Source organism: Struthio camelus, chromosome 5 (genome assembly GCF_040807025.1).
Source record: "Struthio camelus isolate bStrCam1 chromosome 5, bStrCam1.hap1, whole genome shotgun sequence".
In the NCBI taxonomy this organism is placed as follows: Eukaryota; Metazoa; Chordata; class Aves; order Struthioniformes; family Struthionidae; genus Struthio; species Struthio camelus.
The window spans coordinates 65,913,261-65,939,954 of NC_090946.1; the positions used below are offsets into that span (position 1 = coordinate 65,913,261).

Below are 26,694 nucleotides of genomic sequence, written 5' to 3' on the forward strand. Positions count from 1 at the left end.
TGCTCTGATTTCTCCCTTGCCGCTCCCCAAAAAACCTCAACAGAGAATTTCGAGCAAGACCGAAATAATAATTCAGAGTTACTCCACACCACTGGAAATAGGAGCCTTGTGTTAATTTCACTACTTTGCTACCTGTAGTTTGTAACTCCCCTTAGTTCTGTTTTCTTTAACGATTTGCTCAGCTCCAGCTCTTCTGAAGCTGTTGAAAGAATGAACTTTAGGTGCTGGTGTACTGCTGGGACGTAAGAGATCTGAAGGGGGCGCTGGAGGCAGAGGGCATCAGCGCATTAATTTAGTTGATACTGAAACAATGAACAAGTGCTGCCTGACTAGAATGTGTCCCACGTATTGAAAGTGCAGCACATACTGAAACTGAGCACCTAGGAGCTTGATTCTCTGTTAAATGAAGAACTTGTGAAGGAGCCTTGAAATAGGTTCGTTTAATATTTTGTAAAAGGATCTTAGTGCAGCAGAGAGTCAGGACAATGTTTTGAGCTATTGGATGGGCTTTTACATTCCTTTTCTTAATCAGAAAAACATATGTTGCCTTTTTAATCTGTAAAATTAGCAACAATATGTATTAATCTTGGTTAGGGATCTCTAATTCAAAAGACTCTAAATTTTAGCTTGTAATGATGGTTTCCAAAAGTCTCCTTTGGAGCCTAATTAACTAACACTTTGTTTGCTTGCAGGTGATTGGAATCCATGTAAATAAGTGGAAGCTTGACAGGAAATTAGGCATCTACGTTTTGTTTCTTTATGCTATTTTCTTGTGTTTCTCTATATTGATAGAGTTTAATGTCTTCACTTTTGTCAACTTCCCAATGTGCCGAGAAGAACTTTAAACCATAGTGAGGAGAGAGACTGAGATTCTTTTGATTACATGTGCTGTAAATGACATGAGACACTGGACATTTCTACCGTGTCTCTGTCAATAATTTGAGTGTCGTTCCTGCTTCATCAGCTAACAAGCACTTTTACCTGCGTGGAAGGAAAACATATCTTTCTTTTAACGTGCTCACTCGAGGCAACCAAAGCATTTTCCTCCTCTTTGGATATTGCTGCTCAGTCATACAGCTGTGTGAATCTCATGCAGAACTCTCAAATGTCCCATTTCTGGGATATATTGCTGTGGTTTTCGTTCTCTTGCAGACAATCAAACACCCTCACCAAGGTTAATAAAAGGACTGGAGAAAAACCTTTATAGTGCTTTTGTTTTTGACAGTTACTGTCCATGGAAGAAAAAGAGGCAAGTTCAGAACTTTTCTTGGCTCAGTCAAAATATCTCAACTACAGGACCAGAAAGTCCAAGGCACATATCATGGCATGCACTGTTGAGGACCTCATTTCCCCCTTCAAGTGCTCTGCTTATAGAGGAACTGCATGGACAGTTTTTGATGGTAATGTTGACTATTTATCACTCTTTTCAATGACCATGAACAACATTGCAGAGAAAGAAGAGGAAATGATTGACGTTGTATCACTTTTGATGATGCACACTAAAAGTAAGAATATCTGAATACTGAAGAAGAAAATTTCATGCAGAGATTCATACTTGAAAAATATGTTTTACCATTAACAAGAATGCCATATGCATAAATATGAACTGACGTTTGGAATATTGCACCATGAGATAAATTTTGCATTGGCCCTGGTAAGCAACCTTTGTAAATTTAGAAGAAACTAAACAAATAAAATCCAGCTGGGTGCTCAGTAACTATTAGTTATTGTTATCATCTGAGAATAGTATCTTAACACTATCCAGGCTTTCTGACAATAAAACCTACCCTGGATATGATTTGATTTGATTGGTGGGGAAAGGAGCTTATTTCATCATTAATGTATTAATCAAGAAACTAGTGTATTCTTCTCCATTTTTTATATGTTCCTGGAAGCTTAATGAAGATAGGTGTCTGATGCTGAGCAGTGCAGATAAGAAACAGCTAGGACAAAAGCAAATCTATCAGGAGAATTTGATCCTTGATTTGATTGCATGCAAGTTTTAAAGCATTATATGCTTCTTTATTAACCCCTAGGTTTTGATATCCTTTCCACCAGCATAAATCTGATAAAAGGAATTACTCTGGATGATCAGCAAGATATGGTCCAGGGTATTAAGAATATTGGATAACATTCCACATTGTAGTAGTCATATGATTTAGAATCATATGATTGAGAAATGAACATATTTTAAAACTGCTACTAAACTTTAAAAATATCTTAAAGTTGTATATGAATGAAAGAGCACATAAAGTTTTTGAAGAAGCACAGTTGACTTTATACATAGATTTTTTTAATTTTTTAATGTTTATAAAGCAAATCTATCAACTACAAGCTGATGCATTTTTAAATATATTAATATTTTGCACTTTAGACTATATATAAAAATTCCCATTATTGCGTCAATGAGAATATACTTTAAAACTTCGGTAGACAAGCACTAACTCAGAAAGTTCTTTATTTTGCCATATATGACAAATAATTCCTTTCAAACAGTTCACATGTCAAACAATGTTTACACCGGGCAATGTGTTTACAGTTAAGGCTATTTTAAAAACTATTTTGGTACAAATTAAGGAGTGTATTTTGCTGTTGAATTTTAATAGGAATTGGATCCTTTCAAAATAATGCTAAGGAAAAAAAGGACGATATATGTGATATTTGCTTCACGCTTGTTACAGATGTCAGTATTAGTATCCAGTTAAGGTTTGGGATTTTTCACCTTAATTAGATAGTTAAACTTATCAATCCTAACAATGACAACAAATCTGTCATTATTAAAATGCTTTATTGACTAGACAAGCATGACAGTAGACGTATTTGTCCTCAAGTAGGCAGATGACCTCTTTCCTGGCATTCAAGACATTTTTGCTACAGTGTAAAGCAGAAGAGCTTGAATTCATGTTCATCTTCATGAGCGTTCTGTTGCAGAAGAGCTGCGAAGATGCAGCACGCTGCTACACACTGTAGGAGCATTCCTCTCACGCCTCACTCTCTTCCCTGCTACCTTTCGGGAGGATGGTTTGCTGCTGATACTTTTGGGATGGCTTAGGTATGAAAAAAGTAGAGGTGGAAGCTGAGTTAAATGGGTTCTTCCTAGGTTCTGCCTTTGTGTGGTCTTGGAGAAGTAGCTGCCTCCAAGCAAACATTTGCTCTTCTATGCACAGTACAGGCTGCCCGGATGTCTTTATACTACGAAAGAGTAGTTCCAAAATCTGGTTTTGAATGTCTAGTGATAACCTGAGTTGACAGTGGTGAGGGCATCAGTTTTTACAGTGCCAGACCCAGCAAATTGTACTGTACCTTATATTTCTGAGCCAGGCAACTTTCAGAGTAGGGACGCCAATTTGTTCCATAGCAGCTGTTCCCCAGCACAAAAACAGGTGAAGTTGCTTACTAACGGCATGAATCCTTGAGATGTTATTTCTGATTGTTCTGTCTAAATTGATACCATTTTTGTGGTTGAAATATCACCTGCACCAGAAAACTAGTGTGTTTTGTCGTCGCCAGAGACAATCCCATAAGGTAATACTGACCTTAAATGTCATGGTTGGTCCTGTCATCTCTTAGTCCTCACTAAAATGCAGACCCACTTCAGGACAATTTATATTGAATTGTAATGCTGCACCTCCTGAGGCAGTGTCACATGCACCTTCTGTTCAGATACAAATATCCTGCCATGCTTATCATTATGTATAATGTTAATAGAATTTTCCTCGAACAGCACCATAGGACCAGAGATTTATTGTTTGCCAAAGAATTATTAGACACTATATCAGGGCCTTGATGACACAAAATAATGTGAAGTAGTTTATTCTAAAGAGTCCCTATACAGACGTTATCCATATGCTAAAATAAACAAAGACAAGAGTTATGGACCAAGCCATGGAGAAAAACTGGTGTGGGAAAGACGACTGACAGATTGTTGCATGTCAGATACACCTGCTTCAGAATATGTCAGTTTTTCAGGAAGATATTGCTGAGTAACAGCGGACTAGTGCCTTTCACGTGTACAAAAAATTTGCTCATATGATCAGGAAACCTCCTCAAATTTTACAGTTTTGCAAGCAAGAAAAGCAGTGATTTGTGCTTGACTCTCTGGAATTAGTACAGTTTTATATCACATCTATTCAGGTTGTATCTGTAAAATTTTGTAGCCATTTTGTTCTGCTAACCATTGCAAAAATTAGCTGTTTGAGTTTGGAATGTATGTCACAATGTTGTATAAGTTAATGTTCAGCTCAAGAGTGAAACGAAAGCTGGTGGATGTGAGAGGGAAAACTGTTACTGTGATCTGAAAATTGCCAGCATGCTAACACTGTAATACAGCTCGGAAAAAGACATCCCACATCCAGCAAAGCTTAACTTTAGTAGGATTGATTGCATGCTTAAAGCTAAGTGTGTATCCAAGTGCCTTGCTGGATAGTGTCCTAGGATGACAGCTGAGCATTTTCTCTGGGTTTTGTATCACATTCAGATTCTTTCATACTTTATTGGTTCTGTAGTCTAAACATTTTATTTCTTCCTCAAACAAAAAGGGTTGACTAGAGTCTATGGACTTCTGCTCTGCCGTTATCACTTTAGATTTACAGTGTTGTTAATAAAAGGAGAACCTTGTCTGAGAGACAACTTCAAAAATGTGTGCTTGTCCAGGTGCACGAGGAGGATGAAAACTGAATTACAGCAGGCCGAGAAGAGCTTTCTAAGAGGTCTTTTCTGCTACAATTCCATTGGAGTAATACAGTCCCGTGTAGACCTGCAGGGTGAAATCCTGTCTGTAGTAATCCAGTGGGAGTTCTTCTATTGAATTCAGTGGTGTCCGATTCCATTAATAGACCGTAACAGTTATACTGCATTACCGAGTTGTGTGATAGAGGTCCCACTCCAGGTACTCTGACTCCCACTTATGCATGGAGAGTATTGCCTGAGTAAGGATTCTGAGCTCAGGATCTACATGTCTAAACCTAAATCTGAAAAGCTAGAGTTGGGCTTATCTTCATGATTATTTGATGATCTAAGGGCTGCTCTCTAGGTTGTGGTCCAGCCTCAAAGAACACCTTAAGTCTTCCCCACAGGTACAGCAGAGTCAACCATTTTTCTCCTGGCTCAGTCACAGGTGTGCCAATTTTATTTTATTTTTATGTTTCCTGCAGTTGGGAGAAACACATAATTAGTTCCTGATTTTAGATTATGTTTGTAAACATTCTGTCGACATGTAAAGAATACGGAAAAGATTTTTTTCCTAGTCTAATTCTTATATAGCAATTATAGAGAAGATTCTGTCCTGTCTTTGAATCCCTTTGTGACTGTGCTTTAATTGCACGCCCAATTTCTATTATGTATTTGCTCTAGTTGCAGAATTCTCTCATGAGTTTTGCCGTCTTCCATTCTTGGTTTTCTTGCAAGTGTAATGCCATTTATTTGTGTACTGCAATTAGATGTTTTTGATAGAGTGTTTTAGGTTATATAAATACTGCCTGTTTATTCATGCCAAGGAAAGATCAGACCTTCTAATGTAACATGAAACAGACACTAAAATAACATTGATAGCCGGGTGAAACCAAAGAATCTTGCTAACTAAAATGCAGCACCTTTGAAAGTAATATTCTATTGTTACAAGCTTCAGATCCTTCAGTTATTGGTGTTTAGGCATTCAAAAGAAAATCTCTGTACTCTTGCACTTCCTACACATTTTCCTTTTTATTTTGAGTCTGAACTCTCTAGATTTTTCAAAATTTGTTGGCTGGTGAGATTTATATGATTACGGATTAATGACAGCATTTAGTCCCAGCAATTCTGTACTAACCCCACTTGCAGCTTTATTATTCATATGAACTCTTTTGAAAACTGTATACACGTGATCAGTGTTTTACTGAAGAAAAGAATGTTGTCATTCAAATGGCAGGTGCATTCCAGTTTCTTTCCTAGCATGCACATGTTTAAAAATTTCCTTGTGAATAACTTGAGCATATATTTTCCACACAGTAGCAGAGCACAGAGCACCTTTGTGTGGAGTTCTGGTATTTTTTCCCCAGAGAAAGCTGTGAGATCCTACTCATCCAGGTCCTGAAATCTGAGATACATATAGCTCCTTCTCCACAGGCTGAGATGTGTAAAGATTGTGGCAATTTGTGTATCACGTGTTCTGCTTGCTACCATACTTAACGATATACAATGCACTATCTGAAAGAAGTGAATGATTATAGGAAATTAATATCATTTTGATATTTCCTTAAAGGCAATTACCAGTATGAAATTAATCTCCCTTTTTCCCTATTATTCTTGCACGAAGAATGTATGTAATCGTCGCTCTCTTACTGTTGAGATGATCTTGGTAGATTTGAAAGGCAAATGGGAAGGTTGTTACATAGCAATAGGGAATTGTGAAAAAATCTGAAGGTATCGGGATATATTAAAACTGGACAGGCACAGTCTCTGGAAAGACTAATACTCACTGAGATGCATGTTTTTAGAGGGTTTTTGCAGCAAGATTATGGTCTTTATTCAATTACTAGTTGCATATGCAAAGAACACTTGTAAATCTGCTTGCCCAGCAGCGTCTTTGTTCCAAATGGCTGAATCTCTGCAGCAAAGTTGTCATCAAATTCTTGCTTTCATGTTCTTGGGAATGGTGCCAGTTCTCATCAATGTCCTGATCACTGGCACAAACTTACGTCAGTGGAACTGAGTAGAATTTGGCTCCCACTATCTGTTGCAAGCAAGTATTTGAAATCATTTAGGATGACTGAAAGAACTTCTGAACCTTTTAAAGTTTCCTTTGTTTCACACCTGCAGGCATTTGCAATGCGTCTTTGGGAAGTGCAGTACCTCTTTAAATATTATTAAAACTTTCTAGAACTGCTTACTTTGAAAACAGAAAGGGATGAGTTTGTAAACTGTAAATAACACAAATCTATTTATCATGTTATTTATTTTTTCAAAGACTGTGACCTTATGCACTGTGAATGCTCTGTGATATGGGGTCCTTTGTACAGATACATATGTCATGAAATCCAAACGAATTTAATGTGATAATTTGTTAAAAAATGTTGGCATGATATTTGATTATTTTTATTGTGAAAATTTTAAAAAATAGTTAAAATGAGCTGAACATTTATAAAAAATTCTAGCAGTCAGTATTGTAACGCACTATATATCAACATATGTACACTGTCAATAAAACATAGAAGAACTACAGTGTTTGCTGTATTTTTTTCTGGTGATGAGAGCATGTGAAATATTCTCATATTTGTTGCTGAAAATCTAAAATTTCAGGACCCTGCTAGGATATCCACTTGGACTTTCTTGGTGAAATTGGGACCGTGCTGAACTGAATGGCAAAAGGCCCACTCTTGAGTCAGAGTCTGACTCACGACAATTCCAAAACAGTGGTTTGCTCTTTTGGGGCTAGAAATGTTTGGTTTGCTGAAAGCACGGTCTGCTGTACTAAGGCCCCAGTCCAGAAGGCATTATGGCAGTCTCAGGAACACCCTGATCATGGTATTCTGGCTGCTTTGTCCCATGGTATCGTGACATCCAGCAGATTCACCCTGAGTACTGGATGCTGACTAGAGGGAATGGAAGCAATGTCTAAGTAGCCACCTGCAGTGCTACTTTCCTTTCCCAGTTGCCTAGGCTCTGGAGATACTGTGAAGAGAAAGAATATCCCCGCTTAACTCTGGAGCGCCCCTTCTCAACATCCCTCTAATCCGTCTCAGGGCCTAAGATGACTTCTTGTGTAGGTACACGACCCCTGTTCTGGGTTAAAGAAAAGCTTTTAAATGCAATTCTTAGAAAAAGAAGAACTAAGAGTTTGTTTAGTCTCATGTGCTGGTTTATTCACAATTTCATTAGATAAGTATCTTCTCCCCATTAATACTCCTAGTCAGCAAGGAGATAGATAGGACTTAATATTAAGCTTGACCTTATTTTTCTTAACCTTGTGAAGCAGGCAGAAAGAATATACTGCATTCTTCGGCTTTTGTGGAGGGATTCAGTCTTTTTGGTACAGGCTAGACTAACTTTTTCTAAGCTGAGGAAAGAAAAGCATTCTTTCGTACACATAAAATTAATCTTCAAAAATAATCTGAATATAGACAGCACCCATACTTTTAAAAGCCCATAGGTTTTGCATGATGACCCATCAGGATCTGTTATGTAAAAGGCTCTGTAAAAGGCCCATAATCCCTGAATTAGTGACACAATAGGCATGACAATTCCTACAGGCTCTTATCTTATACCATATTACAGATGCAGTTGCTTCCTACTATATGGAAGGCAGAACTGTTGTATAATCTGTGCATATGTTGAAAGCACCTTATTATACCCAAAGTGCTTGTTGTACTTAAGGGCTTCTCCTATAAGCCATTTTAAACCTTTCCAATTCAGCTTCATAAAAATACAAAAAAAAGGCTGCAAAATGCTGTGGTTTAAGCTGAAAAGGGTGAATCAGTCCTAGGAAAGACAAGAATTCTCTTCGTTCGCATACGCACACGTGCAAGCACAGACATTCTCTCTCTCTCTCTCTCTCTCACGCGTGCACACACACACACACACAGAAATTGATGCAATTTTGAGGCTAGAAATGAGCTTTTTAAATATGCCACATCTGAATAGCCCCAAATTGTTGAAAAATTTAGTTCTTTCTCTAAAAACCTGTTTGGTTTGGATCTGTCACAGAGAACCAGCATTTTGCAGTATTTGGATATTACTTTTGTCATTTAGCTTTTGTATAATCTGTTTACTTCCACAGCCTGATACTAGAACAGTGTCACATTCCAGTCCTTTCAGATCTCCTAAAAAACACCCAGCAAAGCTCTGACAAAATTTCTTTTGTTAAAATTCATCTTTATTTTCACATTTTAAATATTTTACAGAACCATTTAACCCTTTTGCAGAAATACTAAATATTTTGCAGAAAAAAATTAGACTTCTTGATGAATTTTTAGCCAATATCTTTAACAAAACTAATTTCAGAGCTTTAAATTTTTGAAATAACGTATGTTCTTTAAATTACAAATAGAGTGAAAGATTTAATGAAAAACAAAACAAAATAGGCTTCTCTCAGATCATGTGAAAGTGAAATAGCACCACGATATTGAATTTTTGTATTTTCTTCTGTATTTTTGCTGTGTGTTTTTAACAGTTCTAGTCCTTATGTTTCTTCTTCACTAACAACTTTCTGGGAAATGCCTAACACTTGATGAAAACAGATACTCTGCATGCACAAAATCTTAACTCTTTGTAAGTCTGTCTAGGATCGCTGCCTATCTATGTGAACACAGATCCCTCCCCTGTGGGCAGATCTGTGCAGTACAGCACACCTTTATGGTTTTCTGCCTCTCAGCAAACTTACTTCCTGGCAAAGCCAGGGTAAACCCGATGGGAATGATTCCCATTAGATTGCAGTGGAAGGAAATCAAAACCTGGGGAACAGTTGAATTTGTGTGATACATTCAGGATTTTGTTGTTATTCCAACATGCAAGGTACATTTAAAAGGTGCCAAGATAGGAAACAAACTCAGAGCACATTTTTCCGTGGACCTCTGTGCACAGAACCAACTCTACTGCAGAGTCAACAGAAGGATTCAGAGCTGAGATCTGGCAAGCCTGCAGTGAGAGATGAGTGAATCTCAGCCAGCTAGTTTGTCCAAGAGGGCTGAAGTGACTTCATCATTGTCTGAAACTGCCTACACGGGTTGGAGCAGAGAGCTCCCTAGTTTAGTAGAAATGAGCATAATGAGTTCTAGTAGATAAAAGCTTAAACTAGACAAGTGAAGGCAAAAAATCAGGTGTGAATTTTAATAATATTGAAAATTAAGCCTGCCTGGAGGAATGATGGATTTGGTATCATGCAGCCTTTGAGTCAGGCTTTCTTGAATTTCTAAAATAAACCCTTCTAAAAGCTTTTTAAGAGAAATTTTCTAATGCCAACAGAATTTACTAGCTTGTGTTGTGTTACAAAGGTGTGATTTGATGGTCTCTGACTCTCCCTAGCCCAGACAAAGCCTGAGGTCTGCAGTCAGTGCCAGCAGAATTGGCTCTGTGTTCTACGCTGAGGTCTGATTTCCCCACATGCCAGTACACTGGCTTTTTGATTTCCACTGTGGGCTTATGGCACAGTCTACTTGCTGGCCAGTATCCTGGAAAGCTAGGAAATTCCTTCCAAAGATAAAAGTGGCAAAAGGTAACCTTTATCTCCCCCTCTGTTTCATGCAACTGCTTTTCTCAGCCTCTGCTCCACATTTTTGCCTTATTTTTCCCATCACATATTCTCCTAACATCAAATATTTCCTGAAGAATAGGGCTGCCAAATAGGAGTGCCACCAGCTCTGTCCAACAGCACATCTTTCAGTCTCCAGCGTCCACAGCTGGTCTATATTCGGTCGGGTTCCAGAAGAGCAAACGCTGCTCCACTACTTACATAACTCCAGGTCAAATATGCTCTGAGACTGAAACTTTATGGCATGGATAGCTGTTTGTTTACTAGCAGTCCTATAATCTTGTCATTAGCTTTTGCACTAACTGGGAATTTTTTTGCAAAACTGTGCTCTGCCAGTGTTAGACGTTTCCTTTTCTCAGGTCCTGTGTAAATACAAAGGTTTCCAAGCTCCATCTGGTTCCAGTTACTCAAGCAATAGAAATACACATGCTTCAGGAATTTGCAGACTGAGACTTACTGCCTTGCTGCCTTATAAAATCCATTACAAAGTTCACTTATCCTCTATTGCCTCCTGATATACCTGTAGCCTGCAAAACAATTTCCCCCCCAACTTGCTTACGTTAGAGAAACAAACTAGAAGCTAACAGTATCGGGCCCTTCTTTCTAATAACATTAACCTGCCTTCGCTACTAAATATGGCTTTATAACACACACACATACACACACCCTTGACCACCAAAGACTGCCTCTTCCTGAAATCCCTCGTTCATATAAATACAGGAAGTAGAAATAAGAGAGGCTAAAATCAGACCTTCTTGGTAGTTTGCTTTCATTTCAGTGCTTGTTTAGTCCGCTGCCTTCTGATACTCCTGAGCCTGAAGCCGGTTTTAAACATCCTCCCCCTGCTGCCCCTTGAAATATCTTCTTCAGTGCAAAACCTAAGGATGCGTAATTTCTACTCAGCAATGACACGGAATTGCTTTCTTCAGCAAGGAACTCTAAAGCCACTGTGAAACAGAAAGTGCCTTAAAGTTTGCTGTAATGATGAAGACATCAGCAGAAGACAAGGGAGCCAGGGATGACTCAGGGTAAGTCCTGAAATTTTAGTGAATGCTCATTTTTAATAGCAATGCCGCTTCCCTTTTCTACCTAACAAAGAGCTCTCAGCTGTATCTGCAAGCTGCCTGGGGAGTTATCAGCTGCATAATCACAATGCAGCAGCACAGTTGTACTGCAATGTACAGTGTTTCCTTTAGCTAACACATTCCAGCCGAAAACAAACTGGACTACCTTTATTTAGCTTGAATCTCAGCTATTTAGGGAAGAAGAAGGATGAACTGCAAGCTGTATTTTAAGGCAAAAGACAGAATAAGGGAGTTATGTGCTTTTGGAAACATGACAAATATTTTCTGGGAGGCTTGCTTTGTTTCCACTGAAAAGCTGAGAAGTGGAGAAGGGCTTGGTCCCATGAGGTGATGGTCACTCTAGCTCCAGCTAGCCAAGGAACGCACACACCCTGTCCATTGACTCCCAGGAGTCTTGAGGTGCACTTTCAGTTACGAAAAGGCTCTAGGTTTTCCTGGCTCCTGGTCGACAGACACTGCACCTTACAGGATCAAATCCCAAGAAGAAGTAGTGGGAGAGAAAAATGGGTTTTTGATTTGGAAGACAGCCAGCTGCTGGGACTCTGGGATCAGGCTGGAATCCACCCAAGGCTCAGCTGTATCGTAAAGCCCGTGCTGAAGCTGAGCATTTCAGTTTCCTGCTGAAAACAATCAGGGGAAAATGACATAACTGCTGAAACCTTTGCTCACCCCCACCTCCTTGGAAAAACATATAATACCAGGTATTGTGAGTGCTTCTTATCTCTCTGACACACTCAGACAGCCTATTTCTTATGAATAGAAGCTCTTAGATGTGTCTGTGATGGGTGTGGTAGAAGAAGCTGTATAGATGGATAGACATAGGATAATTGCATTTTCAGTCCAGTTCCCCATGACTTACAGCACACTCAGTTAAATAGGGGGTAAAACTGCTGCTGACAGGCATGCTAGCTATGGTTTCACCATGGCACTGTTCCCAAATTCACACATGGAATGAGGGGAATGGAGGGAGAGCTCTGCATTGTAGCTATCATTGCTTCTGCCTTCTTCAGGTGTTTACTCAGTAGCGAGGAACAATGTCATCTCTGTTCCAAGACACAATTACTCAGTTCAACTTAAAGTTAAGCACTAAGGGACAAAAATTGCACAGCTGTAAGAGACTGGCAGGAAGAACTTAGTAGATGGTAATCCAAGGAATTTGCACTTTGTACATATTCTGGGCTTTTATGACAGTGAAGATACCAAGTACTGAGAAACTGAAAGATTTATACTGTTTATCTCTTTCTCAGTCTGGCTGAGAGAAGCCACATGCTTCCAAAACTTTGCTTTCAGTTTAGAGTTGCTGGAGAGAGTAAACAAGCCACAGACCCTAGATTTGAATTGCAAAACAAGTGCTTTCAGGAATACTGAAGCATGAGTGTGTGTGATGCCTGTGTTCCTCATAAATCTACGAGCATCTGAACAATGTGAGAGAACAGATTGGATCTGACTTTTCTTTTGTTTCATTAACTGATTATCTGTATTTTCAATCCACCTCCCAATCATAAATAAGAACTTACATATTTAAAAAATCTGTTCTAATGCTCTCTGTTTACATGCTACAGTATTACTGAAGATCCTCAAAATGACACTGCGGGATACATACCTTGTGGCCTCTAACACGCTACAGAATTAGAAATGTCTAAATGATGCTTAGCTTGTTTCCTGTTATGGTCACATTGAATTAGGCATCGATTTCACAAAGTATTTGTAGATAAAATTGCTAACTTTCAAAAGCAAAAGAAGGTAATAGGGAGCAAGTTGCTGGTGGAGAATTTGGACCTGATTTTAAAATTCCGTGCACAAAAATTGCATGAGCACTTGCCCAGATTGCACCTTCCTCCACTTGGCTCTTCAGGTTGTTAGTTAAATGTATAAAAGGTTACTCACGTGCACAGGGACTATGACAGTGCAAATTATCGTAAAAGTATCCTTGCAACCCAAAAAGTATCTATTCCTAGTAGTGACTGCAGAGTCTAGTGTGCATATAGCAAACCAATAAGGAGGGTTTGCTGACTTACTTACTTACACTTCTGAAATGGCATAAAGACGCTGGAGGAAATCTGCATCAGAAACTAATAGCTCCTCAGCAAGACTTGTGAGGAGAAGGGTAACTAGGAGCTGGATGGAAATCAGTCTGATCAAATTCTTCCAAAATGGGCTGGGGAGGAACAAGGAAATCACAACAAGTAGGCCTGACCTAGAGTCAGGCTAACTCCTAGGAAAGTTAATAAGTGATGAGATCACAAAACATCTGCAGAAACGTGAGCTGATTGAGCCTGGTGACCATGGTTTCATGAAAAGGTATATGCCGTCATTCCAACATCTGGCAAATGTATGGCGGAGATAATGAGGAGAGCAGACTAAGCTGAGAGGAAGACAAAATCTGCAATGTGCAAATATTAAGTAGTCATTTGGGATAATGACTGGTTCAGACAGTTGAGATACGTGACAGTGGTTCTCACTTCTGGGGCACCAGACTACTTTAATGAAGTGATGATTTTAATGCATTTTTTAGTGACAAGTCTTTTTAGTACAAAAAACACCCTTACAACTGACACTGGTTTTCTGCCATGGTTGTAAATGTCTAAGTAAAGAGGCCAAGAACTGGAGGGGTCTGGACACTGAACAATTCTTACAGATTCATAGATTTTAGCTTCAGAGGGGGCTATTTTGACTATCTAATCTGATCTCCTGTATAGACCAAGAACCACTCTGGTAAGTGCTCTGTCAAACCATGATTTCTCCTGGAATGGGAGCTTTTAGGTACTTGTTGCCTGCCAAAGTTTTGGTATCAATTGAGCCTTGTGCTCCGGTTACTCATCTATCTCTGCAGCGGTGTAAATAAATCTAATACCAGCATTTACAGGTTTGAACTGAGAAAACAATTAGAGAACCTCAATTCTCCTCAGAAGTCCTTCTTTGAAACTAACTTAATCTAAACTTACTGGAATCAGTGGAATGAGACCCATTGGCCTCAGCAGGTCTTGGACCAGATGCAAAGCACTGCGCAAAGAAAATCTCCACCCAGAACATGCAAAGTGCAGAGGTAAAGTGGGGAAGGGACTTTTTAGGCAGCTGGAGACAAATCAGTCTCACCAAATATGCTGTCTGTCATGCCCTGCTGTCAAGGGTTAAACCTTCCAGGCCCAGGATATGGCACTTCCTGGGAAAGAAATACCTGTGCCCACACCAGTGTCAGACTATTACTATAAAGAGACGAAGAAGGAGCTGCTCTCCTAAGAGACCTGTTGTTGGTGTATCAAGATGCTGGATACGAAATATCTCCTGAAATTCATTTCACAGAAAAGCATGTTTGCACTGATACTGACTCCTCTTGTGATCTTGCCAGTGCTCCTGGATAACTTAGGAGTCACTGACCTCATCCTATGCTTCGAACGCATTGTGCAGTGGTGCTGGCTGGTGGTAGTAGAGAAGGCGACCTTCCCTTTGATTGCCAAGAGGCAAAGTATATGGGGAATACTGCCCTTTAGTGGGGAACTCTTCATCGTTGCAGACAGCCAGGTACTCATGTTCGCAGTAATAGGGACACAAACATAAGCACATCCTCATCAGATGATTAGCAATATTTTGATCATCTCCTCTCCACTACAGTTTCATCTAAATATAGGACTTCCTGTCCTGAATTGCTACGTGCTGTTTTATATTGTTGATTTTCCAACATAGATACAGCAGTGGCTGAAAAACATACATGCGTGTGCACGCATCTCAGTCTGTGTAGAGGTATATACATAGAACAGGGTGTCCTGGAGTGTGGCTATGAAGCTGGACTGGCAAATATTTGGGCTGGCGCCATTGCTTGTGAATGTACGTCCCTTACCATGCCGTTGTGTAAAGAGTCTATGTATCCCAAAGAAGTTCTATTTTACAGCATTTTTCCAAATGATAGCAGAACTAAATATATACTTATCCATCAGCAAATATAGATGGCTTCTCTGAGATCAGCAATATAAGCTTGTGAAACCCAGAAGGATCTCTAAAATAACCTGAAATACAGGCATTAAGATACAATACCTAAAAGCCATCCACTGGCAACTGCAGCAAAGGTCACTTCACAGAGGTATAAATGCTTGCCTGCTTAGATTGTTGAAGAGCTCAGAGACATGTGTTAGTAAAACTAGGACAAAATATTGTCCATCGCAGACCTTAACCATTATAATTTTGGAAGGGAGGAGGCCTTTTGCGTTTGAGAATAGAAAAAATCATTCTTTGGAAGGGTAAATAGAAAAAAAAGGCAGCTGTTTGGAACAACTGACCAAATCCTGGTGCAGATGGATTTGTGAGCAGAGGGTATGTATGGTCATCAAAAACTATATGATGTCCCTGAAGATCATCACACTTTCCCAACTGCATTACAGAGGGACTCATGCTGTGTAGGGAACAGGGGGAGGTATGTGTGTGTGTGTGTGCATGTGCTTGTGTTTGTGTTTGTTTAGATGGTCCTTTGTGAGGCCTTACACATGAATGACAGTGAATGTATATTTTTAAGAAGTCATCATGAGATTTAGAGTTAGCCAAAAGCAGGGGAAAACACGTTTAGCATATATTCTCTAAAGGACCATGGAGAGGTCATAGTTCTTCTCACCATATCATCATCATTGTAGGGCGGTGCTCTACAGGAGGATGGGATGTGCTGCAATGGGCCAAGCCCGGGCAGTTCTGGTATTGAGAGCAGCAACTAGATCATAATCCACTGCACAGGATCTAGACTAAATCACTTGGTTTTCTTTAATTTAACTTCTGTCCCATCCCATCCCATCCCATCCCATCCCATCCCATCCCATCCCATCCCATCCCTTCCACCCCACAGAGTTCCTGTAACTTCTCACAGCTGGATTAAGTCCCTTCAGAGTCACTTTTCTGGTGACTAAGTACAAAATCCATCTGTCTCCTCCTCCAACCACTTCACACATCCGTGGGAGCTTGACTGGCTGGCAGATCACACCAGAGCTGACTCCCAAGGCAGCAAAGGTATTTCGCCTCAAGGACAATGAAGCCACATCCATTCGTCACACTTGTGCTTTGGACAACTGAACCTGTTTGAGGTAAGGGCCCTGTTTGAGGTAAGGGCCCTATCCAGCAATGAACATGTTGAGCCCTCACCCTTATGGAGGAGTGAGGGTGCTATTGCAGTAGAGATAAGCAAATAAGTAGACTGCCAAGTAAATGGTGCTTATTTTCAGAAATGCCAAAAAGGCAGGACCTTGTGCTTTGTGGTTCCTGTGCACAATGGTCCTAAATACAAATAATAACTGCGTAGCAGCACTACATCACCACAGCACCATGAGAATTGATTAACTGAAGTTTGTTAAGGATTTTTAAGGTGTCAAAGGCAAGATAATACTGATGTTTAGAAGAAGGAGGTCTTGAAAACCACTTTTCTGTTCAGAGCGGTTCCTTACCAGTTTCTCACATAGCAGAAATTCTGCTGGCCAATTAATTCTGTCTCTGTAAAGTAGGACAAGTAATTTACTCCAATGGCAAATTTATCTGAGGATGCAGAGGTCAAAATTCTGCCACTCTTTTTTTCCCCAGTTACATTTCTGCAAACTTTGAGGGGGCTGTGTGTGGAGAAGTAAGTAATTCTTTTTGCCATCGTGAATATTTATTGATCATTATGTCTGAGCTGGAGGGGGCTGGAGTACTTATTATGTATTTTATAATGCTAAAAACCTTCCAACATTAATGTCATATCTCATTCCAGCCTATCTAGTTGCATGAAAACATTTATTTTTTTAAATTTGAGATACAGATGGTAAATAAATGATTTAATAAAGCTGTTTTTTTTTCTCTGAAATTTACCGAATGGGAAGATGCAACACTGTTACAGCCCTGGTGGGGAAGGCCTGGGTTAGTGATTGTGTTATCAGAGCTGTAGGACTTGTTCAAAAGCTTGGTAAAGTTACTGGAATTACCAACCATGGGCTGCGGGCGTCACAGCACTACACTCACAAGGCTGAAATCAATAGGAGCTGCCCACAAATTTAAAAGAGCAAAAGGAAGGGATGTAGCTGCGGTGCTTGAGGAGTTATATATTACTGTGCATCCTGTACTGGAGACACACCACTTAAATGAAGGCAGGCAGCTCTCCCAGGAGAGCCAGCCAGCCGCAGAGCGCTCTGAAACGCACGGTGACAGGTCACATCTATACTGCAAACTGTGAGGTGTAAGGGTGCCCACGGCTGGACATAGGCAGGCTGGCGTTGACCTAGCTGGCACAAGGAAGAGCACCAGTGAGAACACAGCTGAGCAGGCATCCGTGAGCGCTAACCACCAGAAAGGGTGCACAGGGTCTGCAGGGGTTAAACCCGGGCTGCCTCATCAGTGTTATACTCCCTCGCCAGCGAGGGCTACGGCGGTTGCACCTCGTCCGCTGTGAAGGGCCAGTGGGCGCTGCTAAACAAAGCACTTGTGCATCTGCTGTATTTTCTGCAGCCAGCCTCAGCACCCCACTCTCTCCCTTCACCACGCTGTGCTCGGCAGGGACGATCTGCTCGTACGAGGTAGGAGCACTCGTACCAACCCCGTTCCGCTCTTGGCTGAGGGAAACCCTGAAACACAAGCATGCACGCAGCTGAGCTGGAGCCTTGGGCTGGTGTCAGTCCGGAGCAACTCCACTGGAGAGGGGCTGAGCTCAGAATCCGTCCCAGTCTGTCAGGTGCTCTGAGAGACAAGGCAAGCTTTCAGCTGGTGTTTTTTACTGTGAAGTTTGTGTGTGTGTGTGTGTGTGTGCGTGTGTGTGTGTGTGTGTGTGTGCATGCGCGCATGTGTGTGTGAAAGCGCATGATAAAACAGCATTGTAAGTGGCTGTGGTCAAGCAAACAGCACCATTTAAGCTGTGCAAATGTACTAAAGCTACACGCGTCACCCAACACGGTAACTATTGTAGCCGCAAGCCTTTCCTCTGCCTGTTTCATACTTCTCCGAGCCAACTAAAGTAATTCTACCTGCTTCCAGAAATGGGATTGCTGAGTCAAAATGCTCTGCTGAAGTGGGAATGTTAAGGCAGTGCTTCCCTCAAGGTTTCAGCAGGGAGAGGTTGGGAGCGCTTAGCTCCTTTTTGACTGCACCCAAAATAGTACAAGTCTCTTTGCAAGTGAAGATGATTACTTGAACAGCAAAGGATTAGCAGATGTGAGCATTGCATAGCTGGTTATGCTAGTCATATTTTCCTAAATAGATATTCTATTAGATGCATGCAAGCCAGGGAGTGATGCAGAATGCAGCTCTTTTCAAATAGATGGATATATACACACATAGCTGTGCGCCTTTCCCAGACTTTCCATTGCCTTTCTGCTAAACAGGGAATATATTTAGGTCTGAGCAAAGGATTTGCTTTGCCAATACCAGTCTGTGCTAGAAGTGCTGGGTGAGCCAGATTCACATCAGGTTCAAATACTGTTTCCTTCTGGCAAACCGGTCCCAGGGGAGGAATCACTAAGGTGGAAGGAACTGGTCTTGTTGCGTCTGTGGCTGGCTAATGGGCAGCAGCATTCATTTCCTAGGCGGGATCCATAGGATTCCAGCTTCTCATTGAATCAAGACTTTGTCTGCCTCTCCTGGCCGTCTTTCCTGCCCAGGACACTTCTCACTGCAGAAATTGGAGAAGTCAGGGCCCAGGTCAGTCCAGCAGCTTCCCTCTGAGGCAAATGTGGTACTAGGGAACTTTTTGGGGTCCATTGCCTCCCAGGCCAGATATGCTTGACTTGGACACCAGTCCCGTTTCCATAGCCATAGGGAGAAATACCTGAATCTGGCTTGACTACAAAATCTGGTAGAAACATTTCTGTCCTCTAGCTGTCACAGTCCCTCCTCCCTGCCAGCACTACAGAACTATCATGTGCTGTGCAGGGCTTTCCGGTGCTTATGCTTAAGGAGATATGTATCTATTGCATTCAAATTAAATATTCTTAAAGGAAGGGTGAAACCTTATCCAAATTATTAATTTACCCTGCTATTTGATATCAGAGTAAACAATTGGATTTGCTATTTGCTGCAATACTTTTTAAAGGGATATAGTGTTTTCACTAACCATAATGACATTTTATGATTAATTAATTAACCAGGCCCTTGTATGCATAATGAGAGGATCTCTAAGCATTTCAATAATATTAATCCTCCTCAAAAAAGACAGATATCTACTATCAGTACTATAGGGAGGGAAACTGAGGCAGCAGCTCATTGAGCTGGTTTGGTTATAGTCACTCACTCTGCAGCATAATCTCCTGGATCCTTGTTGAGCATTTAACTCCCGACCTTGCCCCAGACCATCCTGTAAGCTTGCAGTGAGGCCAGGAACAGAAGCCAGTTCTCAGAAACCCTTTTTGTTTTGGTGTCTGAGTTTTCTGCTGGATTAGGGAGCTGAACCAGCATCCTCAGTGGCTACACAGCCTCTAGCAAAAGTGAAGAGTTAGGAGTGTGCGTATGGTGAGACTTCCCTTTCAGCAGCATCCTGCCATTGCTCTGCACTAGGAGGAACATGAAACTGCACCCTGAGAGTTGTTTTCCAAGGCAGAGCTGCAATGCTGACCCAGGTCTGGTCCTTCCAGGGCTGGGGATGCTGGTGTTTTGCTCTTCATGGTTCATCAAGCTCTGTGAGACAAAGTTGCTTCTGGTAGGGTTGAAAGACCTGTCTTACTGCTTGAAATTACTCCCTGATCATGTTAATTAGTGCTTTCTCTCTGCTTTCGCAAGGCAGATGGATTTGGGAGGAATTATTTCATGTGTTTTGTTCAAGCCAACGAAATACCTACAACCTTTCAGATGCTGGGAAAGACCTTGCCAAATGTAGGGAATTCACACAGTCCAGATAGATACAGCCCTTCTGTGGTGCTTCAGAGAAAGCCTTCACAAGCCTCTGTGTTGGGCAGAACTAGTAGCATTCACAGCTCTTTGTGAACCGGGTTAATTTTTGCGATGCTCAGGAACCTTCACCAGGGAAACAAAGAGAAATCGAAAAATAGTGGAGCCTAGGCGCTGACAGCTCTGCTGGCTACCTGCAGCACTGTTCTGCAAATTATCAGCAGACTTCTAGGCAAAGGAAGGTTGTCTCATACATTTGGCTAAATGACCGCCTGGGACCTGGCCCAACTTTTCATCTTTCCTGCCAAGAAGTGTTTTTTCTCTCTTCTCTCACTCTCTCCTTTTTTTCCCTTAAGTTCTCCAAGGAATCTGTCACTCATGATACTCCAGTCCCCCTGCCCTACCATGCCCCCCAAAAAACCATGAAACCATGGAAAGCTCAGAGCTTCTCCTGGTGAATCAGCAGTCAGGAAAGAGCTTGGCTTTGGATCACTTTCCTTTCTGTCCGGAGAGTATCTATGTAACACAGGGCAATTGCAATTTGAACTACAGTGGAAGTGAATGGCAGGGTGCTCCCAGCCCTCAGTTGGTGAGATACGTGACGTCGTATGTTGGGCTAAAAGCAGGTCTTAAGCAGTTAGACTTTGCAGCCCCTGACACCCTTCATCCCAAAGCTCATATGCCTTTTACAAATACAGTGTCACTGCTCCTGTCCTCCTCCTACAAACAGAAGAAGAAGGAAATACAGACATAAGGGATGACATTTTACAAGAAGGATACCAATGCAAGGCACTGGGACCCGTTCGCAGTCTCCTGATCTTTTGGAGGTGCCCAGCATCCATGTCTCTCCTCAGTCCCTGTGGGGAGAAGTCCATGAGCAGGGCGTGAGGGTGGGACTCATGGCTCACAAGAAGTCAAATGTTTGTGCATACCTTACTGAGTAAAGCAGGGAATCAGGCCCAGCACAAAACCTTCTTCTACCCCGTTGCCACCGGGTTCAGATCACCCCAGGGTCAGACAAGCAATAGCAGCCAGGAGGGGAGGGAGGATGAAGTGCCTGTGTTTTGAGGAGGACATGACCATCACAGTGAAGGCATGGATTACCTTAACCTGCTGTGAAGCCACAGCCTTTGAGTCACTGCTTATTTACCTGGTAGAAATAACGTCCAAGTGACCGTAAACACTTGAAGTCCCAGCAATGGTTTAGCTGGGGCTGAGGGAGTTGACAAACGTACTTTGTTATGTGGCAGGTTTTGCAGCCATATGTTGGGCTCCCGGCCACCACGGTGACAGCTCTGCAGCTTCTGACTTATCTGCTCCACTAACCAATTCTTTGGCCCCAGGCTGTCAGCAGGTCTGCATCCAGGTGGTATGGCATGATAAATGCCACGGCCATCCTCTTATCCGTCAGTGCCTTTTCAACACCTTTCCATACTCCTGACATACCACAACAAGCCATTTCCTTCTTCCTCTCCTTTCCTCAGCAACGCAGATCTCTAGACTCCCCTCAGTGTGAATGCAGGCAGCGACCCTATCAGATCATAAGGCAAGAAATAAACACATTTCTCCAATGTCTGATCAAAATTTAGATATAAGGAGTCTGAAACTGCTGGAGTAAGAATAAAGAATGACAGAGAAAGAATAGAATCATAGATTTAGATTTTTTTATTTTCTTTTTATTAGTAGTACCATGCATTGAAAAGCATTTACATTGTCATTGGAAAGAAGTCTTATCCAAAATACAAGTATTATTCATTTTTAGTCTGCAGAGAAGTGAGTGAATGACTAGTTTGAAGACTGTTAGTGTGATGCCTTAATGAGAGGTGCACCAGCTTTGCACCTCTTAAGGCCTAATCTCTGCTCCTCAAGGTAACACAGGGTAAAAGTCTGATGGATTTATTTCCAGTGGCAAAAAGGCCATATCCAGTTGCAAATCATAGTTACGATACATGTTCACAGGTCTTTTTAAAAGAGGGGAAGACTGCTCAGCTCTGTGCGAGTCTATGTGGTTAGCATCTCATATTTGCTTACGCTAAATTCTCTCACAAGGTGAGGAAACCCATTGCTTTTTATGACTAGTCAAACATTTCTCTTCATTTTTTGCCCAGAGCTTTAGTTTTGACACCTTTCAAGCAACTTTGAATCATTTTCAACGATTCAAATATATATAGGGTTTAAAACAGCATGGTTTTATTTAAAAAATCACAATATACTCTTAATGAAGTTTGAATTTGGGAATTTCTCCCTCCCCCTTATTTTCCATTTCCCTTTCCTTGCTTTGTTAAATGAATACAATATAGAAAAAGAGTCCTCAGGGTTTTCACTCCTGCCTTCCTTCCTGACCAGATATGCTGGGAAAGGGTGAGGTAAAACCTCTGTCAGTAGCCGGGGCCCTGCCATCAAAACTGGAGTACTCTGGGCTTCAAACATTTTGTCTGTTTTTGAAAGGCACAGAATAAACTCATCCATCTTCTGTCCAGCTGGTGGCTCTCCTGGGCCCTTCCAGCACATTAACCCCACAGGATGAGGAAGTTTGGTGACTTGCCTTTGTTCTTACAGCTTAGAAAACTGTTTATCTTCTTTCACATGTTTGTTTCTGGTTCCTGCACCTCACAAACCTTTCCAAAAAAGTTCAAGTAGAATTATCCAGCATATGCTTTAGCAGCTTTTCATTAAGGAAAATGTTCTTTCTCTGGCTTCTTTGACCTTACAGAAACGACCTCTGGCTGGACCTGAGTTTCAGAAGCTCTCTTCTTTGCAGTAAAAAAGGGCCTTGCAGAAGTATAAATTATCCTTCAGTGCCTGCACGCAAAGAAAAATCTGTAGTTTTAGTGATATGTTGAAATTCCTAAGAGAATAATTGGGTTTGAGACAGGCGAGGGACAAATGACCTAAAAGCTCTGATTATGGATATGGGGGAGAGGGACTTATCTTTAACACAGAGACAGTCTGTTTGTTGTTAAGAACGGAGTAGGCTAATAAACCTTGCAACGTGCTAATTTCTAAGGCCAGAATATGTTTTGACTGAGGAAAAAGAGAAAGACAGCTGATAAAATATTTTGAGACAAATTGCGGAATGTAAAATATACATGTGAAAGGTTAAATCAAGAGAGCAGTGTAATTTGTGAGGTAAGTTCGAGCCAAGCCGTGTTTCATCAATACAGTAGCCCAAGTTCACTGTGGGGCTGTAAACTACATACCGTCTGCATTAATTTCTGCGTTAATGAAGGCAGGAAACAGCTGGACTGAAGAAAATGCGGGAGTTGAAAGAACGGCCCTTCCTTCAGTGTATTTTTGATGTTTATTTTTATCTTGTTTCTGCCATGTTGTGATTGTGAGTATGAGAAGGCTTATTCGTTAGTAGGGCTGACCTGAGTACTAGCGGTAGTGTGAATTAGCTTCTGTTTTCTTAGCTTGTCTAAATTAGGAGGAAGAGCAGCACTTCTAGACGCAGCTGAGAGCAGGCCCTAACGCCTGAGCTCAGTCTCCCTGCAACAGGAGCCCTCTTTGGGTGACTGCAGCAGAAACCCAAGCTCGTAACACGGCCACTGAGCGCAGGTGGTTTACGGGAAGCAGCACGAACCACCCCTCCGCCTCCTCTTGTGAGTGACTTGGCCCTGCTGCTCATGCTGGTAGCTGTGTTTGGGAAAGATCATTAGTCCTAATGATCAATTTGCTTTGCAATGCGGGACAGCAGTCACACGTCACTCCTGATTTCAGTCACTCCCATCCAGTAAGTCTCTTTCAGAGCTGACCTGACTCCAGACCTTTGAACAGGGGCAAGAGTCTGTTCAGCTATCCTGGCTGTGCTCTGCAGCCAGCAGTGCAAACCTGAAGGGTTACTTTGGTATAATGCTGATGTATCAGACTTTCAAACTGAGCCCCATACTCTGTAAAAAAGCAATCTGCTGCCCTATGTGAGCAGAAAACCATCTGCGGCTGCTTATTACCTCCAGTCTGACACTTCAATTATTGTTCTTCCACCTGCACAACTGCTCGTTACACAATTACTCCCTAGGAATGTAATAGCATGTTCTCTCGTTTGTGATTTCTTCTGTTAGCTTATGTGTCCAGGAAGGTGCGTGCCCGGTAAGCTGGTGTGTGGTTTAATGGTAGATGAGCTGTTCTGCACCAGATTCCCGTTTGCCCGCCAGCAGAGCTCACAGACTGGGTGATGACTTGCTCCACTTTGGCAGGCACTGAGGAGCAAGTGCAAGCAGGGTCCAGCAGGGGAATTTAAGAGGCCCTTTGTTTGCCTTATCTTTCACCTTTCCTTAGCTGGAAGAGCTGCTGCCTTGACTATTAAGCATGGTGCATTACTGGCTGAACTGAAAGGCTCAGGCACACAGGGCATCGCTTGCAGATCAAAGACCAAACAGACTAAGAGTGGACTTGAACGCTGGAGCAGAAACAAGGAAAGCAGTGAGCAAGAGGAAGTGCTCAGCCAACCACAGGTTGTCTGCAGACGACAGTTTGAGAAGTAATAGACTGCTTCCTGACTTGCACATGCTTCACCAAGGTAGACCAATAACGCAAACGTTCTGCAAGGTAGGTAGGACTACTGAACAGGCAGGCCTGCTTTGTGCGCTACACTGAATTAGCCCGTCAAGTTACCTCCATTTATGTTCGGTTCCTTCTGTCCAGCTCAGAAACTTATAATGCAGGAACCTCCTCTGGCTTGCTTAACTACATAGAGCTCTTCCCTTTCCTTTTGCCCATCAGACCTCAAGAAAATTGTTACTTTATTTCTAAGTAAAGGGTGGTGATTAGCTGGGTGTGATCTCTGAAGACCTCAAGGACTTTCTTCTCTCTCTGCTTTTTGGTATTTCACTGGTTTTTTTTCTTGTTGGTTTTTTTTTTTTTGTCAGATCTCTTGGTTCTAAAATGAAAAAAAGCATTTATTAAAGTCTGAATTTATTGTGAAGCAGCGTTAAGAACAAGCTTAGCTGTTGCACTATGTTGCACTTTGTGTCACAAAGTGACACACTTGGTGTGTCACTTTGCTGCCTTCCAATTTTGTTAGTACTCTGTTTTTTGACGAACCGACTCAAGAAGTTTATTGGTCATGGGGCTCTCCCTGTAGCTAAGTTAGGCGCAGTGCTTCAGTTCCACCAGCTGTCTGCAGAAAGAAATGAGAGTTAAGGAAGATAACCCAAGCCAGGTCTAGAAGTTAAATGAATCCCTCTTCTCCATTTTGGATTAGTTGATCAGAACTGACCACAGGAACAAAGATGGGCTGATTCATGGGAAGGAGGAGAAAGCATTGAGAAATGCCCACATCTAAGGTGGAAGCAAAATGAAGCTCGATGTACCCTAGATGGAGCACTGGGTAACTTCCCTCCCCTCAAACTGAAAGTAACAGCACATGAATTCACAAGTGTCAGAACAAATATTTTTGATCAGTATATCTAATCAGAAGTGATACCAAACCAAAAAAAGCACGGGTAGCTATACATAGAGTGTGGGTCTATCCAATGAAACCTTATTGCCACTTTTTCTACTGTTACCCAAGCAACCTTGATCATTCCTTCTCCAGTGTGCTAGGTTCAGAGCTTCACTCTTTTTTCAGCATGAAGTTCAATACGAAGGAAGGGATACAACGATTTGCTTCTACCGCCAGTGGGGCAGAGTCCTGCAACCGAGTCTTGCCTGGATTGGTTGTGACACATGATGTGAAACAGGGCTGAGAATTTTCTCTCAGTATTTTGAATTGTGTAATCTCAGCACCATTATCTGACCCCTTGCTCCCAGCTCTCTCTTTCAGGTTCAGGAATTAGCAGCATTGTCCTTCTATTTCCACCAGGACTGAGCTGTCAGCTTTGGGAGCTTCTAGCTTTTTCTCCTGCTGCAGCTCTCACACTCCTTGTAAACAGTGTAGCTGTGCTTGAAAGGTTTCCACACACATGAGCTTCTTTCTACACGAGCTACCTTGACCTGAATCGTTTCCCTGGAGGTATTGGGTGGCTTTGGTACACGGAGTTGCTCTTCACCTAGCATATGGAGTTTATGGCCACTTCTCTCTCTTTCTCCCTCAGTAACAAGACAACTGGCAAATATTTTAAGACTTGTGATGCTGCTCAGCTACAAATGTAAATACCCCAGAGCACCCTTGCTCTTGCTCTCTCTTAATGTCTTCTAAGATCCCAAGAGAGAAATATAAGCCATAAAGTATAATAAAAAGGACAGCTTCTAATTTGTATACCTTGTTTATTTAAACAAAGCTAAGACCCTCAATCTTTGCCAGTAGGTGTGCCACATAGCATTGGTTTCTGATCTAAGATTCAGATTTAATAACGCCTGATGCACCTTATCAGATCTGTCTGGGTGACCGGCAGGAACTGCAGAAGTGCAGCAATAAATAGGAAGGGGGGTGAGCCCTACTGATGGCTGCTTGCAGGAACTGGAGCCGATCATCACAGACCCCTGGGGCTAATGTGGATGGAAACTCCCACCTAGCTCATCTGACATTCCCCTCTGCTATTGCGCACACTTTCCACGTGTCTCAGCTGCCTCTGGAAAGTTCACAGTGACCAAGCCTGTATAACATGCAGCCAGGAAGACCCTGGT

The 26,694-nt window shown here is 41.7% G+C and overlaps 2 protein-coding genes across 14 annotated transcripts in view; both read left to right on the plus strand.

The window, feature by feature from the left end:
- SLC24A4 (solute carrier family 24 member 4) overlaps positions 1-7,197 on the plus strand; it is a 103,378-nt gene extending 96,181 nt beyond the window's left edge. For all 4 annotated transcript variants that reach the window (XM_068946860.1, XM_068946861.1, XM_068946862.1 and 1 more), the window contains one exon: positions 693-7,197. In XM_068946860.1, coding sequence (XP_068802961.1) covers positions 693-845 — 153 coding nt within the window. In that variant the 3' untranslated portion in view covers positions 846-7,197. The remainder of the gene's footprint in view (positions 1-692) is intronic.
- Positions 7,198-10,931: 3,734 nt separating this feature from the next.
- The window catches only part of RIN3 (Ras and Rab interactor 3), a 73,106-nt gene continuing 57,343 nt past the window's right edge, over positions 10,932-26,694 (plus strand). For 3 of the 10 annotated variants that reach the window (XR_011141625.1, XR_011141624.1, XR_011141622.1), the window contains exon 1: positions 10,933-11,250. Coding sequence is in view for 3 of the 10 variants with exons in the window: in XM_009689768.2 (XP_009688063.1) it covers positions 11,204-11,250 (47 nt within the window). In the remaining 7 variants the exon portion in view is untranslated. Of the gene's footprint in view, positions 11,251-16,135; positions 16,371-26,694 lie in introns of all 10 variants that reach the window. The other 7 variants (XM_068946864.1, XM_009689770.2, XM_068946866.1 and 4 more) reach the window with 4 other exon arrangements.